This window comes from Etheostoma spectabile, chromosome 8 (assembly GCF_008692095.1).
Source record: "Etheostoma spectabile isolate EspeVRDwgs_2016 chromosome 8, UIUC_Espe_1.0, whole genome shotgun sequence".
NCBI classification, from domain to species: Eukaryota; Metazoa; Chordata; class Actinopteri; order Perciformes; family Percidae; genus Etheostoma; species Etheostoma spectabile.
In genome coordinates this window covers 18,120,071-18,140,660 of record NC_045740.1, presented here as the reverse complement: position 1 = coordinate 18,140,660, position 20,590 = coordinate 18,120,071, and the positions used below count along the sequence as shown (strand labels likewise).

At 42.7% G+C, this 20,590-nt stretch overlaps 1 protein-coding gene and 1 long non-coding RNA gene across 3 annotated transcripts in view; both read right to left on the bottom strand.

Moving 5' to 3' along the window:
- Nucleotides 1-5,320: 5,320 nt before the first annotated feature.
- Nucleotides 5,321-20,590, bottom strand: part of LOC116693719 (metabotropic glutamate receptor 8) — a 148,882-nt gene continuing 133,612 nt past the window's right edge. For both annotated transcript variants that reach the window (XM_032522924.1, XM_032522923.1), the window contains 2 exons: nt 8,659-8,905; nt 5,321-5,907 (listed from right to left, as the gene is read on the bottom strand). In XM_032522924.1, the coding sequence (XP_032378815.1) occupies nt 5,858-5,907; nt 8,659-8,905 (297 nt within the window). In that variant the 3' untranslated portion in view covers nt 5,321-5,857. The remainder of the gene's footprint in view (nt 5,908-8,658; nt 8,906-20,590) is intronic.
- LOC116693821 (uncharacterized) lies at nt 15,874-16,478 on the bottom strand. The gene is made up of 3 exons (XR_004333003.1): nt 16,423-16,478; nt 16,254-16,268; nt 15,874-15,907 (listed from the first exon to the last, which is right to left on the bottom strand). It is a non-coding gene; the product is annotated as an uncharacterized LOC116693821 (long non-coding RNA).

Below are 20,590 nucleotides of genomic sequence, written 5' to 3'. Positions count from 1 at the left end.
AGGTAGCCAAAATCGGGGACTGTCCCCGGAAACCGGGGACGTCTGGTCACCCTATCATAAGGTGGATATACAGTATTTTAAAGTGTAGTAGAAGTAGAACCTCAACTAAAATGACACATCAGACATGTAGAGTCTTTTATTAACTCCTACATCAGGCCAGTGAGGTGGGATCAGGGGAGAACTTGCGTGCCAAAAATCAATGTCCACAATCTGTCGGCTTTTCGGTGCCGTGTCCCATTTATTTCCCTTAACGGCCTGCTCACCGTCGCACAATCATTAGTCCATTTCATTTCAGCTTCAGTTCCATTGATTTTCCTTTGTCAAACAATTCAATTCACACTGACAGTGAAAAGAAATGCTTCCCCCGTTCCTCCACCTGGGCCTGATTCCCTTTATGCCCTCACAGGCACCGCTCCACCCAGTGCTCAGACATAAAGCTGCAGATTAATTAACAAAACCAAAGTAGTGTATATACATAAACATAAACAAAGTGTTGTAATGGCTCCAACAAGACACTTAAACATGGAGCCATACACTAAAACATTTATTACGAATGTTCACAGGGTTGTAACTGTAGTCTTGGTTGACTTTCCCCCTTTAGAGCACTGATGTAAATGAGCAGTCTGTCTTTTTATTCTAATTCGGATTTTCGGTCACATCAGTGGGCTGCATTTCACTTTTATTTGCTGATTATTTTTGGCAGTGTCCACCCTGGCGCTGGTCCCTTCCTGGCAGTCGCTTCGTAAACACAACCCAGTGTCTTCTGCCAACGTGCTCGGGCCGATTTCTTCCTCTTCTGAGCCGTCTGTCACATCTCTGGTTCCCACGGTTCTTCTCTCTGTGCTGAGCCCAACGTTGCAGACAGCAAGTGCTGATGATTAGCATTCATTATTGTTACTGGGTGGATTGATGCTCTCTGGGAGCGACTTTCTCTTTTTAGGGAACTTATGGGCCCCACTGTTTTAGAACTAGTGTATGAAACTACTGTTGAGCGTGTTAACTTTTCCCCTTCCAGCCTGCCTGGCAGGTGTTGGAGCTAAATCCTGCTCCAGTCTCAGGGTTCATTTAATCACTAGTCAGAATCTCAGATGTTGATGTTTGAATCCTTTTTATTACGCAGGATATCCTGAGACAAAGTTACCTGGATCAGGCTTTCACAGTTTATTCAGTTTATCGTACCGTTACGTACAAAAAGAGAGCTGAGCCAGAAGGCAAAGCTCTCGATCTACAGGTCAGTGTTTGCCAGTTCACCTCCTGGGCACCGAACCCCCAACTGCCCGGGGCGCCTTTCGTCTAACAGGTCTCTATTTAGTGCATATACAGGACCTGAGTGTGTGTGTGTGTGTGTGTGTGTCTGTGTGTGTGTGTGCGTGCGTAACGACAGAGTGTAAAATTGTAATTTCCCCTTGTGGGACTAATAAAGGAAGTTAAAATGAAATAAAAAAATCAATTAAATTCAACAACACGTTCAGTTTACCAATCCCCTGGGCCCAATTAGGTCGCAGGTTCAAGTCCTTGTACGAACCAAAGTATGGTGGTCTAGACTGCACGAGGTGCCAGTTCACCTCCTGAACCCCCGAACCCCCAACTGCTCGGGGCGCCTTTGGTCTGACATGTCTCTATGTAGTGCAAGGTAAGGGACCTGAGTGTGCACTTATTTCGTTATCTTTTCAGTTGGAATGTGACTGAAAGTTTACGACCCTCAGTTCAGGACTTGCAGATCAAAAGATCAGTTGGGCTGTAAAAGAGGGACTGGAACCAGACTCAGGACGCGGACCCTAATCATCAATTTTTGCTTCTGCCCTTCAGCTAAAATGTGTAATGCAAATCACACACAATGTTTAAGCACATAAATTAAATTCCAACACACGACAGATGGATTCTGGCGGGACCACATAATCGCACGAAAAAATCCATCTTGCAATGTTTCAAGAAATGTGTTCAGGGTCCGGTGAGGAACTACGGGCGGGGGGGGGGGTAGATGTGTGTCATGACCGTCGATGAATTAAAAGATCCGGATGGTGGAGCCTCGTTCCTTCCTACAAGAGTTGCTCAGAGGCACCAAAAAAGTGTTCAGGGTTTACTCCCGTGACACGTGTACACTGAATATGCGCAGTAGTGTTAGTCCCGCTGTCCCAGTCTGTAACATGCCACACGGCTACTTTTTCATTTACAGGACTGTTCAGGTGCTGGTGGAAAGACTGTATATATTTGTTATTTATATTTGCTATAGTGCTTAACCAAGCATCATTTAATTTGGCCCAGTCGTGGCCTGTTGAGGGGCAATAAATATAATATAATAAATATCAAAAGTTCCAAAACATCTATGTTGTTATTTGTATGGATCTACGAGACATAATATCTACATACATGGCATCTGATTGGAGGCTAGTCTCACTTTGTCGCACAGCAACATTAAAAGAGTTTAGATGTGTGTACAATTTCTGTTAGTAATGTATTGCGTTAAGTGTCCATTTCATTATAATATTCAGATTTATTATAAACAATTGATCATGCACGTGTATTTTATGTTCCGTTAAAGGGGGGTGGGTCACATTTGAGTTCAATGTACTTGAAAGTAACGCGTTAGTTATTTTTTACCATTTGTAACTGAGTATCTAATTTTGTTACTTTTTGGAAGAAGTAACTGTAACTAATTACTTTTTCAAAGTAACTTGCCAGACACTGGTGTGGACCTGCCAGACCCTCTTCCACGGCGCTGTGGAGGACGGTCTGGCAATGCGAGACTAAGCGAACGTCAGCCCCTCCGCCGACGAGTCCAACAGCATCGGAGAAACCCCGATCTTTAACTTGAATCTGCTTTATTCAGCGTTTAAACCGGTTTTAATCAAAGGATCCAGTTGTTTTAGAGAGGTGGAGACTTAAAGATAACTTAACTGCCAGTAAATACCTCCTGAACAAGGAACACCTAACCAGGAGAAGCTGTACGACGGCTTTGCCCCATTTTATTATAATATTATACTTTATTATTATAAAGTAAGTGCTTACTTTTCATTGTTTATGGTCACAGGTTAATATAATTTATATTATGCTACCGACTCTTGCTTCATCACTCTAATTACACATTCAATTTAATTTTAACGTCACTTACACCGCAATATTGTTTCTTGTATCATGGCAACCGCACTTTAAAATACCTTTATTTGACGCCATTTTGCTTACTTTCAGTCTACCATATAATCATTGTCTATTGTTGGCCTGTATTTCTGGTGTGTTTACTTGTTTGTGTGTTTCTGTTTTTTGCTCTTATTGAAGAAAATGCTGCTGCTGTAATAACGAAATTTCCCCGTCGTGGGATGAATAAAGTAAAATCCAATCTAATCTAATCTTTTTTTGTATTTGTTTTAATTAACCCTTGTGTTGTCTTCATCCATCAACCATCGTCTTTTGGCGCTTTTTTCGATATTTTTTCTGTTGTTTACTATTTATTTTTCATTTATTTTTTATTTATTTTTTTAATCCATAACCAATAAACCTAATTTTTATGACATTATACAAAAAAAAAAATTCTCGTTTTTTTTCAGCTCTCGTCTCTTTTTTGTCATTTTTTCCGAGGTTTTGGCCACTTTTTTTAAAATGCCATACAATTCACTATAACCACCAAAATTCAGTGAAAGTAATCATTTATTTTACTTGAAGAACATTGTATGGCATCCATGTTATTTTTTTTAGGCAATATTGTTGAAAGAAAGCCAAGTTCCTGATATTAAAAAAATTAAAAAAAAAAAAAAACGGGTCAAATTTGACCCGAGGACAACACAAGGGTTAAGAGACGCCTAGTGGCAGAAAATTCCACTTCTTTAAGTCCAGTACTTGAGTAAATGAACTTATAACTTTCCCCCACTGTGTATTTCTTACATTCTCAGAAGCACAATCCTACAGAAACACCTGAAACAATACAAAACATTTTGTCAGATGAACACAAGTATGAATACAAACTCTTACCTGAAAGCTGAAAGCGGGAGAGAGCGAAGGCTCGAGGACAGCAACGACCTGGTCAAACACATGAAAAGAAAGAGAGATTTGGAGAATTTCTTCTTCAGTATTTTTCGCGTGTGCATGAGACATGAGAACGGCGGCATCTGGGGAAATAAAAGCAGGATGCCCCACTGGGCTTGATCGCTCAGACTCTACCTGTTCTCGTCCTTGTTCTTCTTCTTCTCTGCCAGGAGATGCAAAAAATATTCATTACATGCATGGTGAGTTCTCTCTGGCAGCTCCTATCGATCTCGACTCCTGTTCCACAGCACGTATCGATCACGTCAACTGTCTTTTTTTTATATTTATAAGTTCTTTAATGAGGCGCACACTGGGAGCTTCCTGCCAGACTCTGTGTGATGTTTAAGGTCGAAACGCGTTCTTTTCCTGCTCTGCAGAGTCATCATGGGAGGTGTAGTGTTTGCTAAGTTATTAAGCGGTGGAAGAAGTTCTCTACAGCAGGGGGCTTTTCAAGACAGGATCCTTTTACTACGCCCCCAACTACATAGTTTGCATAAAATAAAGTTTCATATTAAACTGGGCCTACAATACTGGGCCTAAAGCCTCTAAACATATCTTTTAAGTGCATAAAACTAAGCCAATAAAATAACAATTGCTGGCATGATTTTATAAATCATGTTTTAATGTTAAACACACATGTAGCAGATCTGTGGATGGCTACTTTACCTATAGGCCAGTAAGCCTATCATCAATGGGTTGTTTTTCCACAAATAGAATATTTTAAATATTGTATTTATTTGATGAGGACAATGCACACTAATCAACATTTCTGCCAATGCGCCAGTGTTAGCCAATTGGCTATTTTTCAACTGCAGTCCTACCCAGCATGCACGTCTTTATGGTGGGAAGAAACCGGAGCACCCGGAGGAAACCCATGCAAACAACATACAAAGTCCACATCGAACGGCAAATCTGGACCTGGATCTGGAACCCAGAACCTTCTTGCTGTGATGCCGTGAACCACTCGGAATCGCAGCAACTCGTTGATGGCGCCGTTGCTGGTACTCTGATTGGCTGAAGGACTCTCCAGCTGCGCCATGAGGCATTTGAGCGGCGTCCATTGGTGCTTTTTTGCAAAAATAACAGTGGAGATAGCGGAAGGGGAGGAGAACACGTACCTTGTGTCAAGAAGAGTCTCACGTTTCCGGATCAACGGCGTCTTCGCAGCACCAACGCTTCCGACTGACTGGGAAATCAAGAAGACACCAAAACCCCCCCAAAAAACGTAACAACACAACCGTGACTCTCTCCTCCAAAACCCTTTCCCCCCTTAAACAGACCCAAACATGGCACACCGACGTGTGAAACATTCCTTTATTATAAATAGATCATTTGTATAAAAAACGGGCATGCTTCAAGTCAACCATGGCATTTAGACACTTCACAACCAAAATCAGTTTAGCCGAAAAAACAGCGACGGACTCGTCTCGCGATGCAGGTCGACGGACGGACGACAAGGAATTTTCACAACCACAAAGTTTTTTTAGTGTTTTTTTTAGTTTTTTTTTTAAACGCACAATTAGAATTACAACAAATATGATTGGTCCCCACAATTATTTCTAAAACACCTTTTTTTTTTTTTTTTTTTTTTTTCAACTTTTCAGGGTTACCGTCCTCCCTCCTGCTTCCTTGGCGACCTTTCCGATGGTTTTTTCTGTTTCCGGCCTGTTCCCCTGCCGTCTGTAAACATAACAACGCCACAGACGTGATGGTTCAATTCCTCCCCTCCTTCCGGATCCTTCGCATTGCTCAGAGCACCACACGATGACTCGTGGCAGACATCTGCTTCTTTTCTAAATGTCCCGGTGACGTCCTGGAGTTGAAGCCGTTGTTTTCTTCACATGGCGTGGTTGGTGTAGCTGACGTAGGTGGTTTTCGTCGGCGGCACTGAGGAGCGAAAAGCAAAACAGCTGATTGGTTAAGTGAGACTTGAAGACTTGAAGTGGTTGAAGTGTTTTTGAAATAGTATTGAGTAAAAGTTGACATATTCCAGTCTGTGATCATCCATCAACATCCATTCCTTTAATTTTAGTCTCAATAATTCCTAATTCCTGCTTTTCTAACGCAAACATTAGGTATAATTTCCTATAAATGAGATTTATTGACCATAAATTCCAAAAATAACTGTAAAACTAAAGTTTACAACTTCGTGTTATGTAGAGTTGAAAACATCAAAAAAAGTGACAAACATTCAAATAAAAAAAAGTGTCAAAAGTGTCGAAAAAGAGAGAAAAACGTTAAAAAAAAGTAAGAAAATCGTAAAAAAAAACACGTCAAAAAAGTTCTTTTTAATTTCCCTTATGAGTGTCAAAAGGAAATTAAAAAGGGACAAAAACGTAAGAAAAACGTAAGAAAAACTTGAAAAAAAACGTCAAAAAGCTTCAACAACAAAAGTTTAGATTTCCAATTTTGGCGGGAAGACAACACGAGAGTCACCAAGTGTTTTTGTGGATTTATCCTCTGGGGATCATGACCATTCAGACTAAACGTAAAAACGATGGTTTGTGGAGACTTGGTCCCCCCCCACAGCGAACCCCCTGCAGGGTAACCGAGGCTCAGGGAGTTCTTCTCTCTGATCCGGGTGGAGACGTGAACCCGACCCGTGAGCTGCTGCCTGGTAGATCAGGCTCATGGGTTTGAGTCAGCACATCTCCGATGAGTAAACAAACAAGACGCCTCGCGCTGATTCTGCTGATGGGCCGAGATGCGGCTTTGAAGTGAAACTCGGAGCTGTAAACAACTTTTCATCAGATCTGGTCTCAGGTGACGTCCCGAAAAAAAACTTCCAAGTCGACAATCCTGTTAATAACTCCTCATTACCGCGGAGACGGCGGCGCTTCACCTCCACATGGCCGACTTTACAGGGAGGTCAACGCGCTTCTCCTCACGGCACCTTTTGTTTTTTGGGTTATTGTTCGTCAAACGTCACAAACGAACGGAAGGAATTAGTTTGTGTTGGAAGTATTGACCGAGTTTTTATTTGGCGGTTCTCACATCATCTGTATCGGTGTCTTAGTTGCCTAATAACTGGTAAAGTTAATGAGATTAAAGTTAAAGTTAAAGTGTTTTACTTTAGCTCGGCTACACACAAAACCCCAGTTTTGTGTTGGGAGTTTGTGTCGGGAGTTTGTAAATCTTAATTTTGGCTCAAATATTTTAACTGTAAATGCATCTTGGTTCCAAATATGGGTTATCGGTTTCATTAACTACTAATAATCAGTATCGGCCTTTAACCCTCATGTTGTCCTCGGGTCAAATGGACCTGTTGTCCCATATCAATGTTCAATTTTAATTCCCCAAAATAACATGATTGATTCCAGACGCTCTTTGCCAAGTACACCTCTCTATTTTCATTCATTTTTGGGCGTCTTATTCAATTTTATAGCATTTGAAAAAACAAATTGAAGTGTTTTTGAAATAGTAATAAGAGTAAAAGTTGACATATTCCAGTCTGTGATTATCCATCAACATCCATTCCTTTAATTTTAGTCTAAATAATTCCTAATTTCTGCTTTTCTAACTCAAAGATTTGGTATAATTTCCTAAAAATGAAGTTTATTAACCATAAATTCCAAAGATAACTGTGGAACTAAAGTTAATTAGTTAGTGTTACGTAGTGTTGAAAACGTCAAGAAAAGTGACAAACATTGAAAAAAAGGCATCAAGTGTTGAAAAAAGGGACAAAAACGTTTTTAAAAAAAGTTAAAAACTACGATAAAAAGCGTCAACAAAATTACTGATTTTCAATTTTTTACGGGAAGACAACACAAGGGTTAAAAAAAGCAGCCGGGGTCGATCCCATAGGGGGCAGCGTGGGGGCCCAATGGTTGGCTCTGTGGCCTCAGAGCCAGAAGGTTCTGGGTTTTTTCCAAACTTTAGAATACTTCAATACAAGTTTTTATTATGTTTAACATGTTCAATTTTCTATACTGAACATTGACTTATCGTCACCAGTGCAAAATGATTAAACCATGATGCCTGCTTTCAACCAATCAGAGTGTCTGTACTTTCCCATCGGGGTGGCAGTCCATAGGGAGTTGGGTTGTGAACCGGAGGGTCGCAGGTTCAAGTCCCCGTACAAACCAAAGTAGGGTGGTGGACTGGTAGCTGGAGAGGTGCCAGTTCACCTCCTGGGCACCAGACCCCCAACTGCTCGGGCCGCCTTTCATCTGACATGTCTCCATTTAGTGCATGTGTAGGACCTGACTGTCTGTGTGTGTGTGTGTGTGTGTGTGTGTGTGTGTGTGTGTGTGTGTGCGTGTGTGTGTGTCAGTAACAACAGAGTGTATGATTGTAATTTCCCCTTGTGGGACTAATAAAGGAAGTTAAAATTAAATAATTGAATTAATTAAATTCAACAGCACCTTCAGTTTACCAATCCCCTGGGCCCAATTAGGTCGCAGGTTCAAGTCCCTGTAGGGACCAAAGTATGGTGGTCTAGACTGCACGAGGTGCCGGTTCACCTCCTGAACCCCCGAACCCCCAACTGCTTGGGGCGCCTTTCGTCTGACATGTCTCTATGTAGTGCATGTATATGACCTGAGTGTGTGTGTGTGTGTGTGTGTGTGTAATAACAACATTTGTAATTTCCCCTTGTGGGACTAATAAAGGAAGTTAAAATGAGTTGGGCCCACTCACCGCTGGCCTCCACGCCCTCGCACAGCTCCGTCTTCGCCTCGCCGTTGGGACGCTCGGCCGCCAGCTGCGACAGCTTGCTGGTCATGGTTGCCACGGTGACGATGGCCTTGAAGCTGCGCTTGCGTTTGGGGACGTTCTGCTCGGGGTGGAGGATGATGACGTAGACCTTGGGCATGTAGAGCATGCCCAGGGAGACGGAGGCGCTGAGGCTGAGGGACACGGTCAGCGTGGCCGTCTGGATGTACATCTGGGGGGACAACAAAGGGGGGGGGGGGGGTCAGAAAGAAACCAGGACCCAGTCTTTAACCCTTGTGTTGTCGTCCCGTCAACAATGGTCACTTTTTTTCAACATTACTATCGCTTTTTCCGACTTTTTTTGTCACTTTTTCCTTGTTGTGGGTGCTTTAAAAAAAAAAAAAAAATTGTGTTTTTTTTGGACAATTTTAATATTGTTGATTTTTTTAAGCGCTTATTTCGACGACTGATCATGACAAAAAAAAAAAAGAACTGAAACCGGGTCAAGTTGACCAAAGGACAACATGAGGGTTGAGACCGGATGTACGCTGAACCCTTGTGTTGTCTTTTGGTTTTTCTGGGTCAAAACTGAAAACCTTTTTTTTCAACGTTTTGGTCTTCTTTTTCAAAACCTTTTTTTTTTGTTAATACTATAAAATTGAATAAAACATCCAGATTCAAAGAAAGCAGAGGGCTGGTCATTTATTTTACCTGTGAAGAGCGTTGTGTGGAACAATCTGCGTTTTTTTCTTTCTTATAATTTGGTTGAAAGACACTTTTCTGATAAAGATATTTTTTCCAAAATGGGTCAAATTTGACCCGAGGACAACACAAGGGTTAACAATCCCAAACTCTATAGCTCTTAAATGCTGTAAAGTCCTGATCTAGTGCTCCATAGAGCAACAGTAGAGTCAATTCTTCGGCATGGTGTTACCAGCTGGTTTGGGAATTTGACGGTAAAATCTAAAACCCCGATTTTCAATCTGGTTAAAACGGCAGGTAAAATTATGGGAACACCTGCACCTCTCAACCCGCAGGAGCTTTTTGAACAGGCAACAATCAGGCCAGCTAAGACCATACTGTCTGATAACTCTCATGTTTTGTTCTCACAGTTTGAGCTGTTGAACTCAGGAAAGAGGGACAGGGTTCCCAGCTCATTGATGAGCAGCGATGGATTTTTTTAAATGTATATCTGTGACTGTGATGGATGAAAAGTATGAATGAAATTGTTGTTTTTTGTTTTTGAAGTATGTCTTTTATCTTATTTAGAAAATGGTAAATCTGCAATTTGCACAGGCTCCTTGAGTCGCCCATGTGTCGACTGTACATTTGTCTTTTGATTGTTTTTAACCCCGTGCTTGTCGTCGTGTCTGAGACTCTTGCAGCAAAACTAAGTTACTCAATGTCCAATAAATAAAGACCAATACAAGTACTTTGACTTTGACTTTAGAGGCGTCCTAAAGGTATTGTAGGTGATCAAAAACGTTGCGACGATGCATCTTCTACCTGATCCAAGAGGCTTTTACAGACTCTGTTTAGCTTAAGAAGGACGAGGATTTTTCTCATCACATCTGGAGATACGTGGTTTTTATTGGACAGGAAGGGGATGGAAAACTGTCATTTGAAAAGTAACTAAAGCTGTCAGATAAAAAGTGGAGTAAAACGTACAATCTAGTCCTCTGAGAAAGGATAAAGTAGCAGAAAATGTACCAGGAACCTCAAAATTGTTCTTAACCCTCGGGTTGTCTTTCCCTCAACATGAAAAAACACTTTTGGTGTCCCTATCTCAATGTTTTCTTGCTTTCCCCAAAAAGCATTACTTTTTGGGGTTTGTTTTTTGTCCCTTTTGTTGACGTTTTGTCACTTTTTCGAAATTTCAGCCAGGTTTTCCAGAGTTTTTGACGCTTACTTCAAGAGGTTTTTTTTTCAAAGTTTTTCTCACTTTTTCCAATACTTTTTCCGCTTTTTCCTCCAATGTTTTGTCGCCTTGTCCGACATGTTCAACCTCCCATATTTCTAATATAAAAAAAACAACTTGGAAATGAGTCAAATTTGACCCCAGGACAACATGAGGGTTAAGTACAGTACTTGTGTAAATGTACATTTACTACATTTAACCAATGGAAACCTCTCTTCCCTGCCCTATCTCAATGTTTTGTTGCTTTTCAAAGAAAGTATTAAGTTTTTTTTTTTTTTCTTTCAACATTTTAATAGTTTTTTACCTTCCATTGTACCATTTGTGGATGTTTTGTCACTTTTTCAACATTTTAGCCAGGTTTTCCAAAGTGTTTGACACTTACTTCCAGTGGGGTTTTTTTTCATAATTTTTGTCACTTTTTCCAATAATTTTTACGCTTTTTCCCCAAATGTTTTGTCGCCTTGTTCGACCTTCCATATTTCTGATTTAAAAAAAAAACTTGGAAATGGGTCAAATTTGACCCCAGGACAACATGAGGGTTAAGTACAGTACTTGTGTAAATGTACTTAGCTGCATTTAACCAATGGAAACCTCTCTTCCCTGCCCTACTGTGGAGCAGAACAAAGTTATCTTGTATGAAAACTGAACAAATGTTATTGTTTAATAGTTATCATGTGAATATTTTGACACCTTGAGAAATGAAGAACATTGAGAGCGAGGAGAGCCGGACACTCCCGTGTCTGACCAGCAGGGTCAGATACCTGTGTGAAGAAGGAGCTTTTGTTTCTTCATTGAACTTCAGTGACCTATGTTAACCTTAAAACTTGCTTAATGCACCCAGCTACCTTTAAACCAATAGTATAGCAAGTAATATGATGTACTAACCCACTTTCATGTAGAACAATGAGGTTTTAGCCCACATTTATGTTAAAAAACTACATACTACATACACCCATTATGTAAATCTTTCTGTACATGCCCACTTAATAAAACGGCCGAGCAGGGGATGAGAGCTTCGGAAGACTGCTGAATGCTCCTCAGCTTTAATCCCCTTTTTGCAAAGTCACAAAAGACAAGTCCGTGTCCGTGTGTAATTTTTCCACTCAAGTCTTTGAACCTAACACCCACCCGCAGATAAACCTGATCATCTGAACAACATGATGACGTTCTGAAGGAAGAATTCCAAAAGTGTTCATTAAAACAAACAGATGGTCGACTGCTCGGCTCATTTACCGGAATCAATCTAGTGGTTAGCGGTTCTGGCTGATCGTCTCGTCTCCTCGGGCAGATATACGCTGGCACGTCACCGGGCGTCGTTTAGAGTTTTTTACTCTCCAGCTGACTGGTGGGAAAGTCAAAGTGGGGAATGTTTGGCTGCGGTTTTCACTTTGCAGTTGTTTTTTTTGTCGATCAATAAAAACATCAATTGCTTTCAATCAAAAGTTTTGGAATCAGGGAAGGGAGCCACTGAGACTTTAAATGTTAAAGATCTGATAGAGATTAGTTTCACTGACATTCACACATGCACTGCAATGCAAATGTGTGAATAACTTTAGTCTCGCATTGCCAGACCTTCCTCCACAGCGCTGCGGAGGAGGGTCTGGCTAGTCCACACAGCATTCTAAGATGGGGGAAAAACGTCTTCTGGTTTATTGGCATTTGTTTAAACCAATCCCAATTGTCTTGGGTGCCAAATTCAATGACGGCACTTTGGGAAGGAACTAGTTTTGGGTGAACATCCAAAAGTAGTTTCATTCGTGCAACCGAAAACTTGGACAGATAGTCTAGCTAGCTGTCTGGATTTACCCTGCAGAGATCTGAGGACCAGGTAGTCCTCAGAAATCCACCCGAGTTTAAAATGCTAGCACAAGGAAAGTGGTAGGTAATGGACATCCGGCTAAATGGACATTTCCGGATGCATTGGAGCAATCCCAAAAGTGGAAAGTCATTAATATTGGCTAACGATTGTGTCATAACCACGGCCCTTTTCTGTTGCATAGTACCGTACAGTAGCCCACATGAGAAGCTTGCAGGCAGTTTTGACTTACGTTAGGTGTTTAGGTTTAATTACTGTTGTTAATTAGCATTTTAGTTAGCAAAAATTAGCCCACTTAGTTAGCCACAAACACACACACACACACACACACACACACACACACACACAAATCTATATGCACACACACACACACACACACACACACACACACACACACACACACACACACACAGCTCAATCAGCTGGTACAAACCTCTGTTTTCTCTTCCCCACCCTTCCAACATCTGTCCCAACACACCTGTGTGCACACGCTCCCAACACACAACTCCTACCGTTTCCACCACTCAGAGAGACCACTTGTGTTGCCATGGCAACCGCCTAACGTAAAGTCAAGGCCCCGGGTTAATGGCCTCCCGTTAGTGTCAGACGGACGGTGGGGAATCCTCAGCGGGGCTCCGCTCAGCCACCACAAACAAAGAGGGAGGAAGAGGAAGGAAAACATGGTGACAGATGGCGAGTTTCCACTCCCCGAGAGCCCCAAAACAACGGTGATTCCAGCAACGCATCAAAGAATCATTATGAAAATGTATGACAAACAGCGAAGCATGAAGTCGTTTGTGTGCCTGAGAGAAAAACACAAGCCCTGAAGTGATTAATGTGGCCTCTCCGACACAAGCTGTTATCACGATACCAAGTGGCACAGAGTGTGAAGGACAGAGGAGGCTGATGAAGAGGAAGGGGAGGAAAGGGAGGAAGAGGCGGAGGGCTGACTCATGGACAACCACTCCGTAGAGCAGCGATCAATTGGGCACGTTGATGGCGTTTCTATCATGCGGCTGGCGCAAAAAGACAATAGAAACATCAACATCCAAAGGCAAAGAAGAAGACGCCAACGTAAAAAAGAAATCCAGGAACTTCTGTCGGTGAGGGCCGACGCCTACAGTATATCGTCAGAATTCAAGGAAATTCAATTTGAATATATAAATTCAAGGAACGGCGTGAGACTCGGTTGTTCATGAGCAAATTACGAACCGACTACGTGACCGCAGTGTAATCTGCATCAGGTCCAACGTCCTGCACGCTCTACCCAGGCGCCATCCAGAGGCGGACTTACCATTAGGCAAAGGTCGGCAATCGCCTTGGGCCCCGAGCTACCAAGGGCCCCGTAAAATGCCTCATAAACTTATGGTTACGATTTGTTGTCTTATTTTTCACCAATTAATTATATCTCTAAACATTGATACGCTACAGTGCTATCCGATTGTTTAATTCATGATGAGAAACTCCCCCCAGTCCCCACTGCCTTGGACTATTCCGTTCTCCTATTGTAAACAAACGGCTCAGCATGCTGTGAGCCGGAGGCTACAGACGGTCGGAAAATGAAGCAAAGCTACTGTTATAAATGTATAACTAACTTCGCGTTCGTTCGGATCTCTGAGGAAAAGGAGGCTGAGGGTGGAATTGAGAATTAAGAAAAGGTTTAATGTATCAAAATGATGAGGATGATAAGACAAAGACAATCAAACACAAACAAACAAACATAATAACACTGCAGCTGACAGCGGACTGATCCACGCTTCCCCTGACGGAGTCACGTGAAACCAGTCCTGAAAAGTCCTAAATCACACAGTTTTATCCCCTGCACCTTGGGGCGGTTCTTTTTCGCCTGGTGCTTTGAAATCCTTTCTCATTGGTCCGTTGTTGTCATGACAGCATGCAGCACATCTTTGCTGTCCAATGAGAACCTGCCTTCTGCACCTTTGTGGGTCGCGTTTGGTTGCAGAGCAAAAGGTTCTGTTGTGTAAATGTGAAACTCTAACATCAACACAGTCCAATCAACATCGTATTGTCTTAGCCTAGACTAAGACCCCAGGGGGGGGCAGACTGTAGGCCACCTTTTGTTGTGTAGCAGGAAACCCCTTTCCCCATGTTAAATGCCAGACTTGACCAGATCAATTCTTTACAGTCAGACGAACAGAGGGGGAAAATGGGGACAGAGGTATGCATACTTTTCTAACCTGGTTGCTTCACAGACATTTTACCTTTCTATAAATGAACACTACCGAAGTGGTTCTGAAAAAAGGAAGAAGAAGCGGGAAGAAAGCAGAACGTTTTTAGCAAAACTTCCAAAGGTAACAACCTTTTTCTCGACGGCCACTGACGACACGAACATCAACGTTACTAAAGAGCAGCAAGAAGCCGGTGCTTGCGCTAGCGATGCTAACACTGATGAAGAGTAGTGTCAGCCCAGTTTGCTCTAGTGAAGACTGGAGAAAAGTTACAAGTACGTCTTTCTTAGATAAATAAGGACTGAAAAGGGAGATAACAAGGGTTGTGGAGGGCCCCATGCCTGTGTTTGCCTTAGGCCTCAAAATGACTAAATCCGCCCCTGGAGCCACCCCTCGCCTGAACCCAACGGCGTATCTCCAGTAGGTATAAGATTTGAGATGCACAATCTAGGGTTGTGTGCTACATGTGTGAAAGGGAAACTCCGGATAATGTCCACACTTGATTTGTCAGAGTTCATATAAAAGGTAAGGTCTTTAAAAGTTTAAGGTGGAATTGAGATCGAGGTTAATGGAGGGCTGAAACCTGGGACTGTGCAGCCGTCCTGGTCTGGGTGGCCCGGACGCACCTTCCTGCCCGATCAAAGCAGAAATGGTTTAATGCTGAGAACTGTGGGAGTCTGATCTGAGAGGCCTGAGAGAAACTGGAGCAGCAGATCTTTAAAGTGAACGTCGACAGCAGGACAGAAAGGTTAGGGTCATAAAACACAAGACTATTTGATTTAATCACCTCGTTTTCCACCAGTTCGGAAGACATCAATGAGCTCATAACTGCAGCCCAGGTTCTCCGTCTCCTGAACCCATTTGCAGCTGATCAAGTTTCATGATTCGACATCATGACTCAGCACAGACGCTCGGCTCTGTCCCCTGTCCTATATTTACATTGTTAAATTCGGCCCTTTCTCTCAAGGTACAGACTGTTCCCTCAAGCGGAAAAAGAGATCATTTTCTATATTATGGGTTGAGTCACAGAACGTGCTGTACTTCAGTGAAACCTCCAACCCAGGCATATTATATTATAAGTGCAAAGAATCTGGATGTTCCTGCTGGTAATGTCACTCGTCTGTTATTTGATGGACTGAAGCTAAAGTGTCCTAAACTGGAAAAAAAAAAAACTTTCATCAAGTTCAAAGAAATGATGAATTTATAGAAAAAACAAAGCACTGCAGCAATCGTAAATCTCTCTAAGCAAATGTTTGTGAAGGATATTTACAGAAATCCTAGCCTGGCCCTACCAGACTCTGGTCCATTAGCCTGGCCCTACCAGACTCTGGTCCATTCGCCTGGCCGCTACCGAACTCTGGTTCCCCTTTTGCCTGGCCCTAACCAGACTCTGGTCATTAAGCCTGGCCCTAACCAAGATACCTCTGGCCAATAGCCTGGCCACCATGACCTCTGGTCCATTAGCATGGCTCCTACACGACCTCTGGTCCCATTAGCCTGGCCCTCACCATACTCTGGGTCCATTAGCCTGAGCCTAACAGACCTCCATTAGCTGGCCCACTGTCTGCTGGCCCTACCAGACCTGGTCCATTAGCTGGCCCACTGACTCGAGTCCATGCTGGCTAACACAGTCCATTATGCCTGGCCCAACTCATACCTCTGGTCCATTAGCCTGGAACCCCTCACCAGACTTGGTCACTTAGCCTGCCCTACCATACTCTGGTCCCATTAGCTGGCCCTACCCAGGGGGGGAACTCTGGTCCACTTACGCCTTGCCACGAACCATACTCGGCTTAGCCTGGCCCTACCAGCCTCTGGTCCATTACCTGGCCCTACCATACTCTGGTCCATTAGCCTGGCCCTACCAGACTCTGGTCCATTAGCCCAGTTCATGATGATAGGTGTAAACCGAGCCCTGAGTATCCTGCTCTGCCTTTGACAAAATGAAAGCTCAGATGGGCCGATCTGGACTCTTGCCCCTCATGACCTCATAAGGGGCTCCCCTTTCTCTGCTCTGCCCGCCCAGGAAATTTGGCCCACCCATGAGAGAGACATCCTGGCTTTCAAACGAGCAAAGTGGCAGTTGGTCAAGGCCACCCCCCCAGCCTCCACCTTGACCCCCCACCCCCTCCCCCCTCAATAGCTATCCGCCGCAGAAACGGCAAGTGGTTGTAATTCTGCACCAAGGCTGAATATTTGGGATAGAGGACTTCAATACAGTATTAGGGGACCACTACGGTCTCTATAAAAGAGACTTCAGATACAGGTATTAGGCCGCGACCCCTAAGGGAGTAGATATAAAGAGACTTCAGATACAGAATTAGGGGACCACTGAAGTCTATATAAAAGAGACTTCAGTACAGTATTAGGGGAACACTAAGGTCATATATAAGAGAAGTCAGTACAGTATTAGGGGACACTAAGGTCTTATGATAAAAGAGACTTACAGGACAGTATTAGGGGACCACTAAGGTGTATATAAAAGAACTTCAGATACAGTTTAGGGGACCACTAAGGTCTATTAAGAGACTTCAGCTACAGTATTAGGGGATCCTCGCACTAAGGATCTATTAAAAGGAGACTCATGCAGTACAGTATTAGCGGCGACCACTAAGGTCTATATAAAAGAGACTTCAGATACAGTATTAGGGGACCACTAGTTCTATAGAAAAGCATCCAAAGAGTACCATGTCATGGGACCTTTGGAAATAAGAAATAAGATTTATATTTGGAAATATTGACACTTTATGATCCTATTCTGCGTAAAAGGGCCACACAAGTTGAAGACTGTCCTAGTTTTACGCTTCTTAGAGCTTTTTTATGTGCTGCTCCTGTTTCTGGTGTAGCCAGTTTTATTGGTTACAGTGGAAGCATTGTTTGAAACTAAAGCGTGCCACGTAGCCGACCCGTTCCTTGTGATAACTAAGTTTGTAGAAGTTTCAGTTTTAGAAGACATTAGTATTCCCGTCCCTCTCTCTCTGCTGTAAACTGGAAGTATTTTCTCTTCAACTTGGCCAGGGCGACCTCTCCCCTCACACACAATAAAAACAACAGCACTTAAACGACAGCTATGGATGCCAGGCATTAACACTGCGGCTGGTATTGACTTTCTCTTTCTATGAGTCTGAGGCTCATGAGGGGGATAAGCAGTGGAGCAAAGCTAATCCCTGCTCTCACACACACACACACACACACACACACACACACACACAGATCTTTTTTAAGGAGAAGCAGAATTAATTGTTGAAGCATCAGCAGCAGGTTTTTGTATTGTTCGCAAACCAAAAATATCAGAGATCTCAGTGAGCCTTGTGACTCGGTGTCATGATCGACCCTGTCATCCAGGGTTCAGACCTGAGGGGAGGTGCACAGGCGTCGGATTTCTTCTTTGAAATACTGAAGAAGAAGAAAAACAGCATGCTATGACGGAGCAACGCAGGAGCTAGGGTGACGAAGTATAAAATGATCAGAATCTGCAGAACGGATCAAGCCAACACACCCAGGAGACCGCAGTTCGAGTCCCATTTGCAAACAAAAGCAAGTGGCAACTGTTGATAAGAGCATTAAAATGAGAAAAAATAATGGGAAAAATAGAAAATCAAAAAAAAGAAATCATTCATTTAGTATAAATAAAAATGTGCGATGAAGATAGATTTTTTTATTGATGCCAAGAAATGGGAAATTCCAGAATTGAGATCAATTAATTGAGTTAACAATGACATTAATGTGATTGTGACATTAATCGCGATTAAATATTTTCATTGTTTGACACCACTAGAGTCTAATAATAAGTTTGATTAGACTCCATCACACTGTGATAAGGGGCAAAGAGGCCATTTGGATAGGTCCAGAACTTGTTGGGCCTAGCTTAGCACAGAGACTGGAAACAGGGGGAAACTGCTAGCCTAGCTCCATCAAAAGAGAAACAAATAAGTGGCCTTTACATGTCATCTAGTGTGGTTTGTAAAGTAAGGCGATATAATCATACATGTCTTTGTGTGATTCATTGTCTCCTAGATCCTGTAAATCCTGGCCCAAGTCTTCATAGACGCTGATAATAACAGTCATAATAGCACCGTAAGCATAACAGTATAATAAAGTAGCTCATCAGTTGAGGTCAGGGGAGCTGGATTCCCGAGAGGAGCTGCTGTGGGTGGAAGCTGCATGCTAATCTTCTCTGGCATCCTCCGGCTGAATATCAAAGCCTTGTTCATTATGGATGGAGGCAGCGAGGCTCTCTCCCAGCGGGCCTGACCCTCCTGCTCCGTCTACCTGCCTGTTTAGTGAACGACTCCCCGGGCAGCTGGGGCTGCATTCAGGAACCTAGCCCCTCTGATGTGCTTATTAGTGATTCTCTGGCTTCCCTCTGTGTTGGGCTCAGCTGTGGCCGGCACACAGCTGACTGCTCTTACTGTAAATGTCAGCGAGTGAGCATCCTCATATCATAGATAATTAGGCCATTTTAAATGGAAGGGTGTGCTTTAACGTCATGATTGACACTACAGTGATGCCCTAAAGACCAAGGTGCTGTGTGTATGCATTTGTGCTGATGTTCAATCTTGTAACCAGTTTATGCAACTGAGCAATTAGCAGGAACATGTGGTACTTAGTAAGGCCAATTTAAAGCCTGAATGCCAGCCGGACTTAGCCCTGCCCACAACATTTCAGATCAGCAAGTTCGGTCTGGACTGGATCCGTTGTGGAGCAGCTGTGCTTGAACAAGAGCAGTTCAGACCAATCAAATTGTTATCTTATAAAAATGATGGACAGATGATCAACAGTAACATAATCAACCACGTCACCAAGGAGTGCTTGGGTTGAACACATTGCTCATGTTCATATGACGGTTCTCTCGAGGTTCTGTAGCTGTAATGATAGATATAGCTAATGGTTGTAGTTCACCATGTGTTCTATTAAAATAAAATTTCAATTCAATTTTATTTATAGTATCAATTCATAACAAGAGTTATCTCAAGACACTTTACAGGTAGAGCAGGTCTAGACCACACTCCAGAATTTACAAGGACCCAACAGGTCTAGTAGTTTTCTCCAGAGCAAGCAACAGTTCGACAGTGGCGAGGAAAAACTTCCTTTTAGGCAGAAACCTGGGCCAGACCCAGACCCAGGCTCAGACCGAGACCCAGGCCCGGACCCAGACCCAGACCCAGGCTCTTGGTAGGCGGTGTCTGACGACCGGTTGGGGTTAAAATGAAGAGTGGCAATAACAGTCACAAAAAAATAGTAGATTGTAGTAGTTCTTTTAATAGTTCTATTAGGCTAATACATCCATGGTATTATCTTATGATACATCCGAGGGATGTATGTATGCTGTAAAGCCTGTAACGTGGATGTAACGTCATTAGCGTTTTCATCAGCGGTAGCTAGCAGTTGAGTTCTGTTGCGTTGCTCAACATACGTCTCATACTCCGCTGCTCTGATTGGTTGGAGGTCTATCCAGTTGAGTGCAGAGGCATTTTCAGTTGCAACACCCCATAATCACAGCCCAATGGAGCAGTATCAGACTCCTACTCTGACTAGAATCTAAGTAGGACGACGTCAGGCTAGCCAATTTATAACTCTGCGTCAAATCCTCACTGTGGATACACAGGTATGTGGAGATTAGGGATTGACAATACCGGTTTTCCAAGACCAATAACGACACGATTACTCATAGCGAATGACACCGATATTTGGAAACGATATGCATTTACAATAAAAATAAAAATCAAAATTAGGATTTGGGAATACTACAAACTCCAACACAACTTTGTTTAAAGATGCAGTAGGTAAGACTTCTAATGAAGCTAAAGTGGCGGTTAAAATGTTGATAAAGTGCTGAGAGGAGATTTAAGTTGGTAGTAATGAGTTACATTTACTTGAGTAAGTTTTTGAAAAAAACTCTACTTCTAGGTTTTAAATCACTATCCTTCTTACTTTTACCTGAGTAGATTTGTGAAGAATATCAAATATCATCATCATCATCACCATCATCAT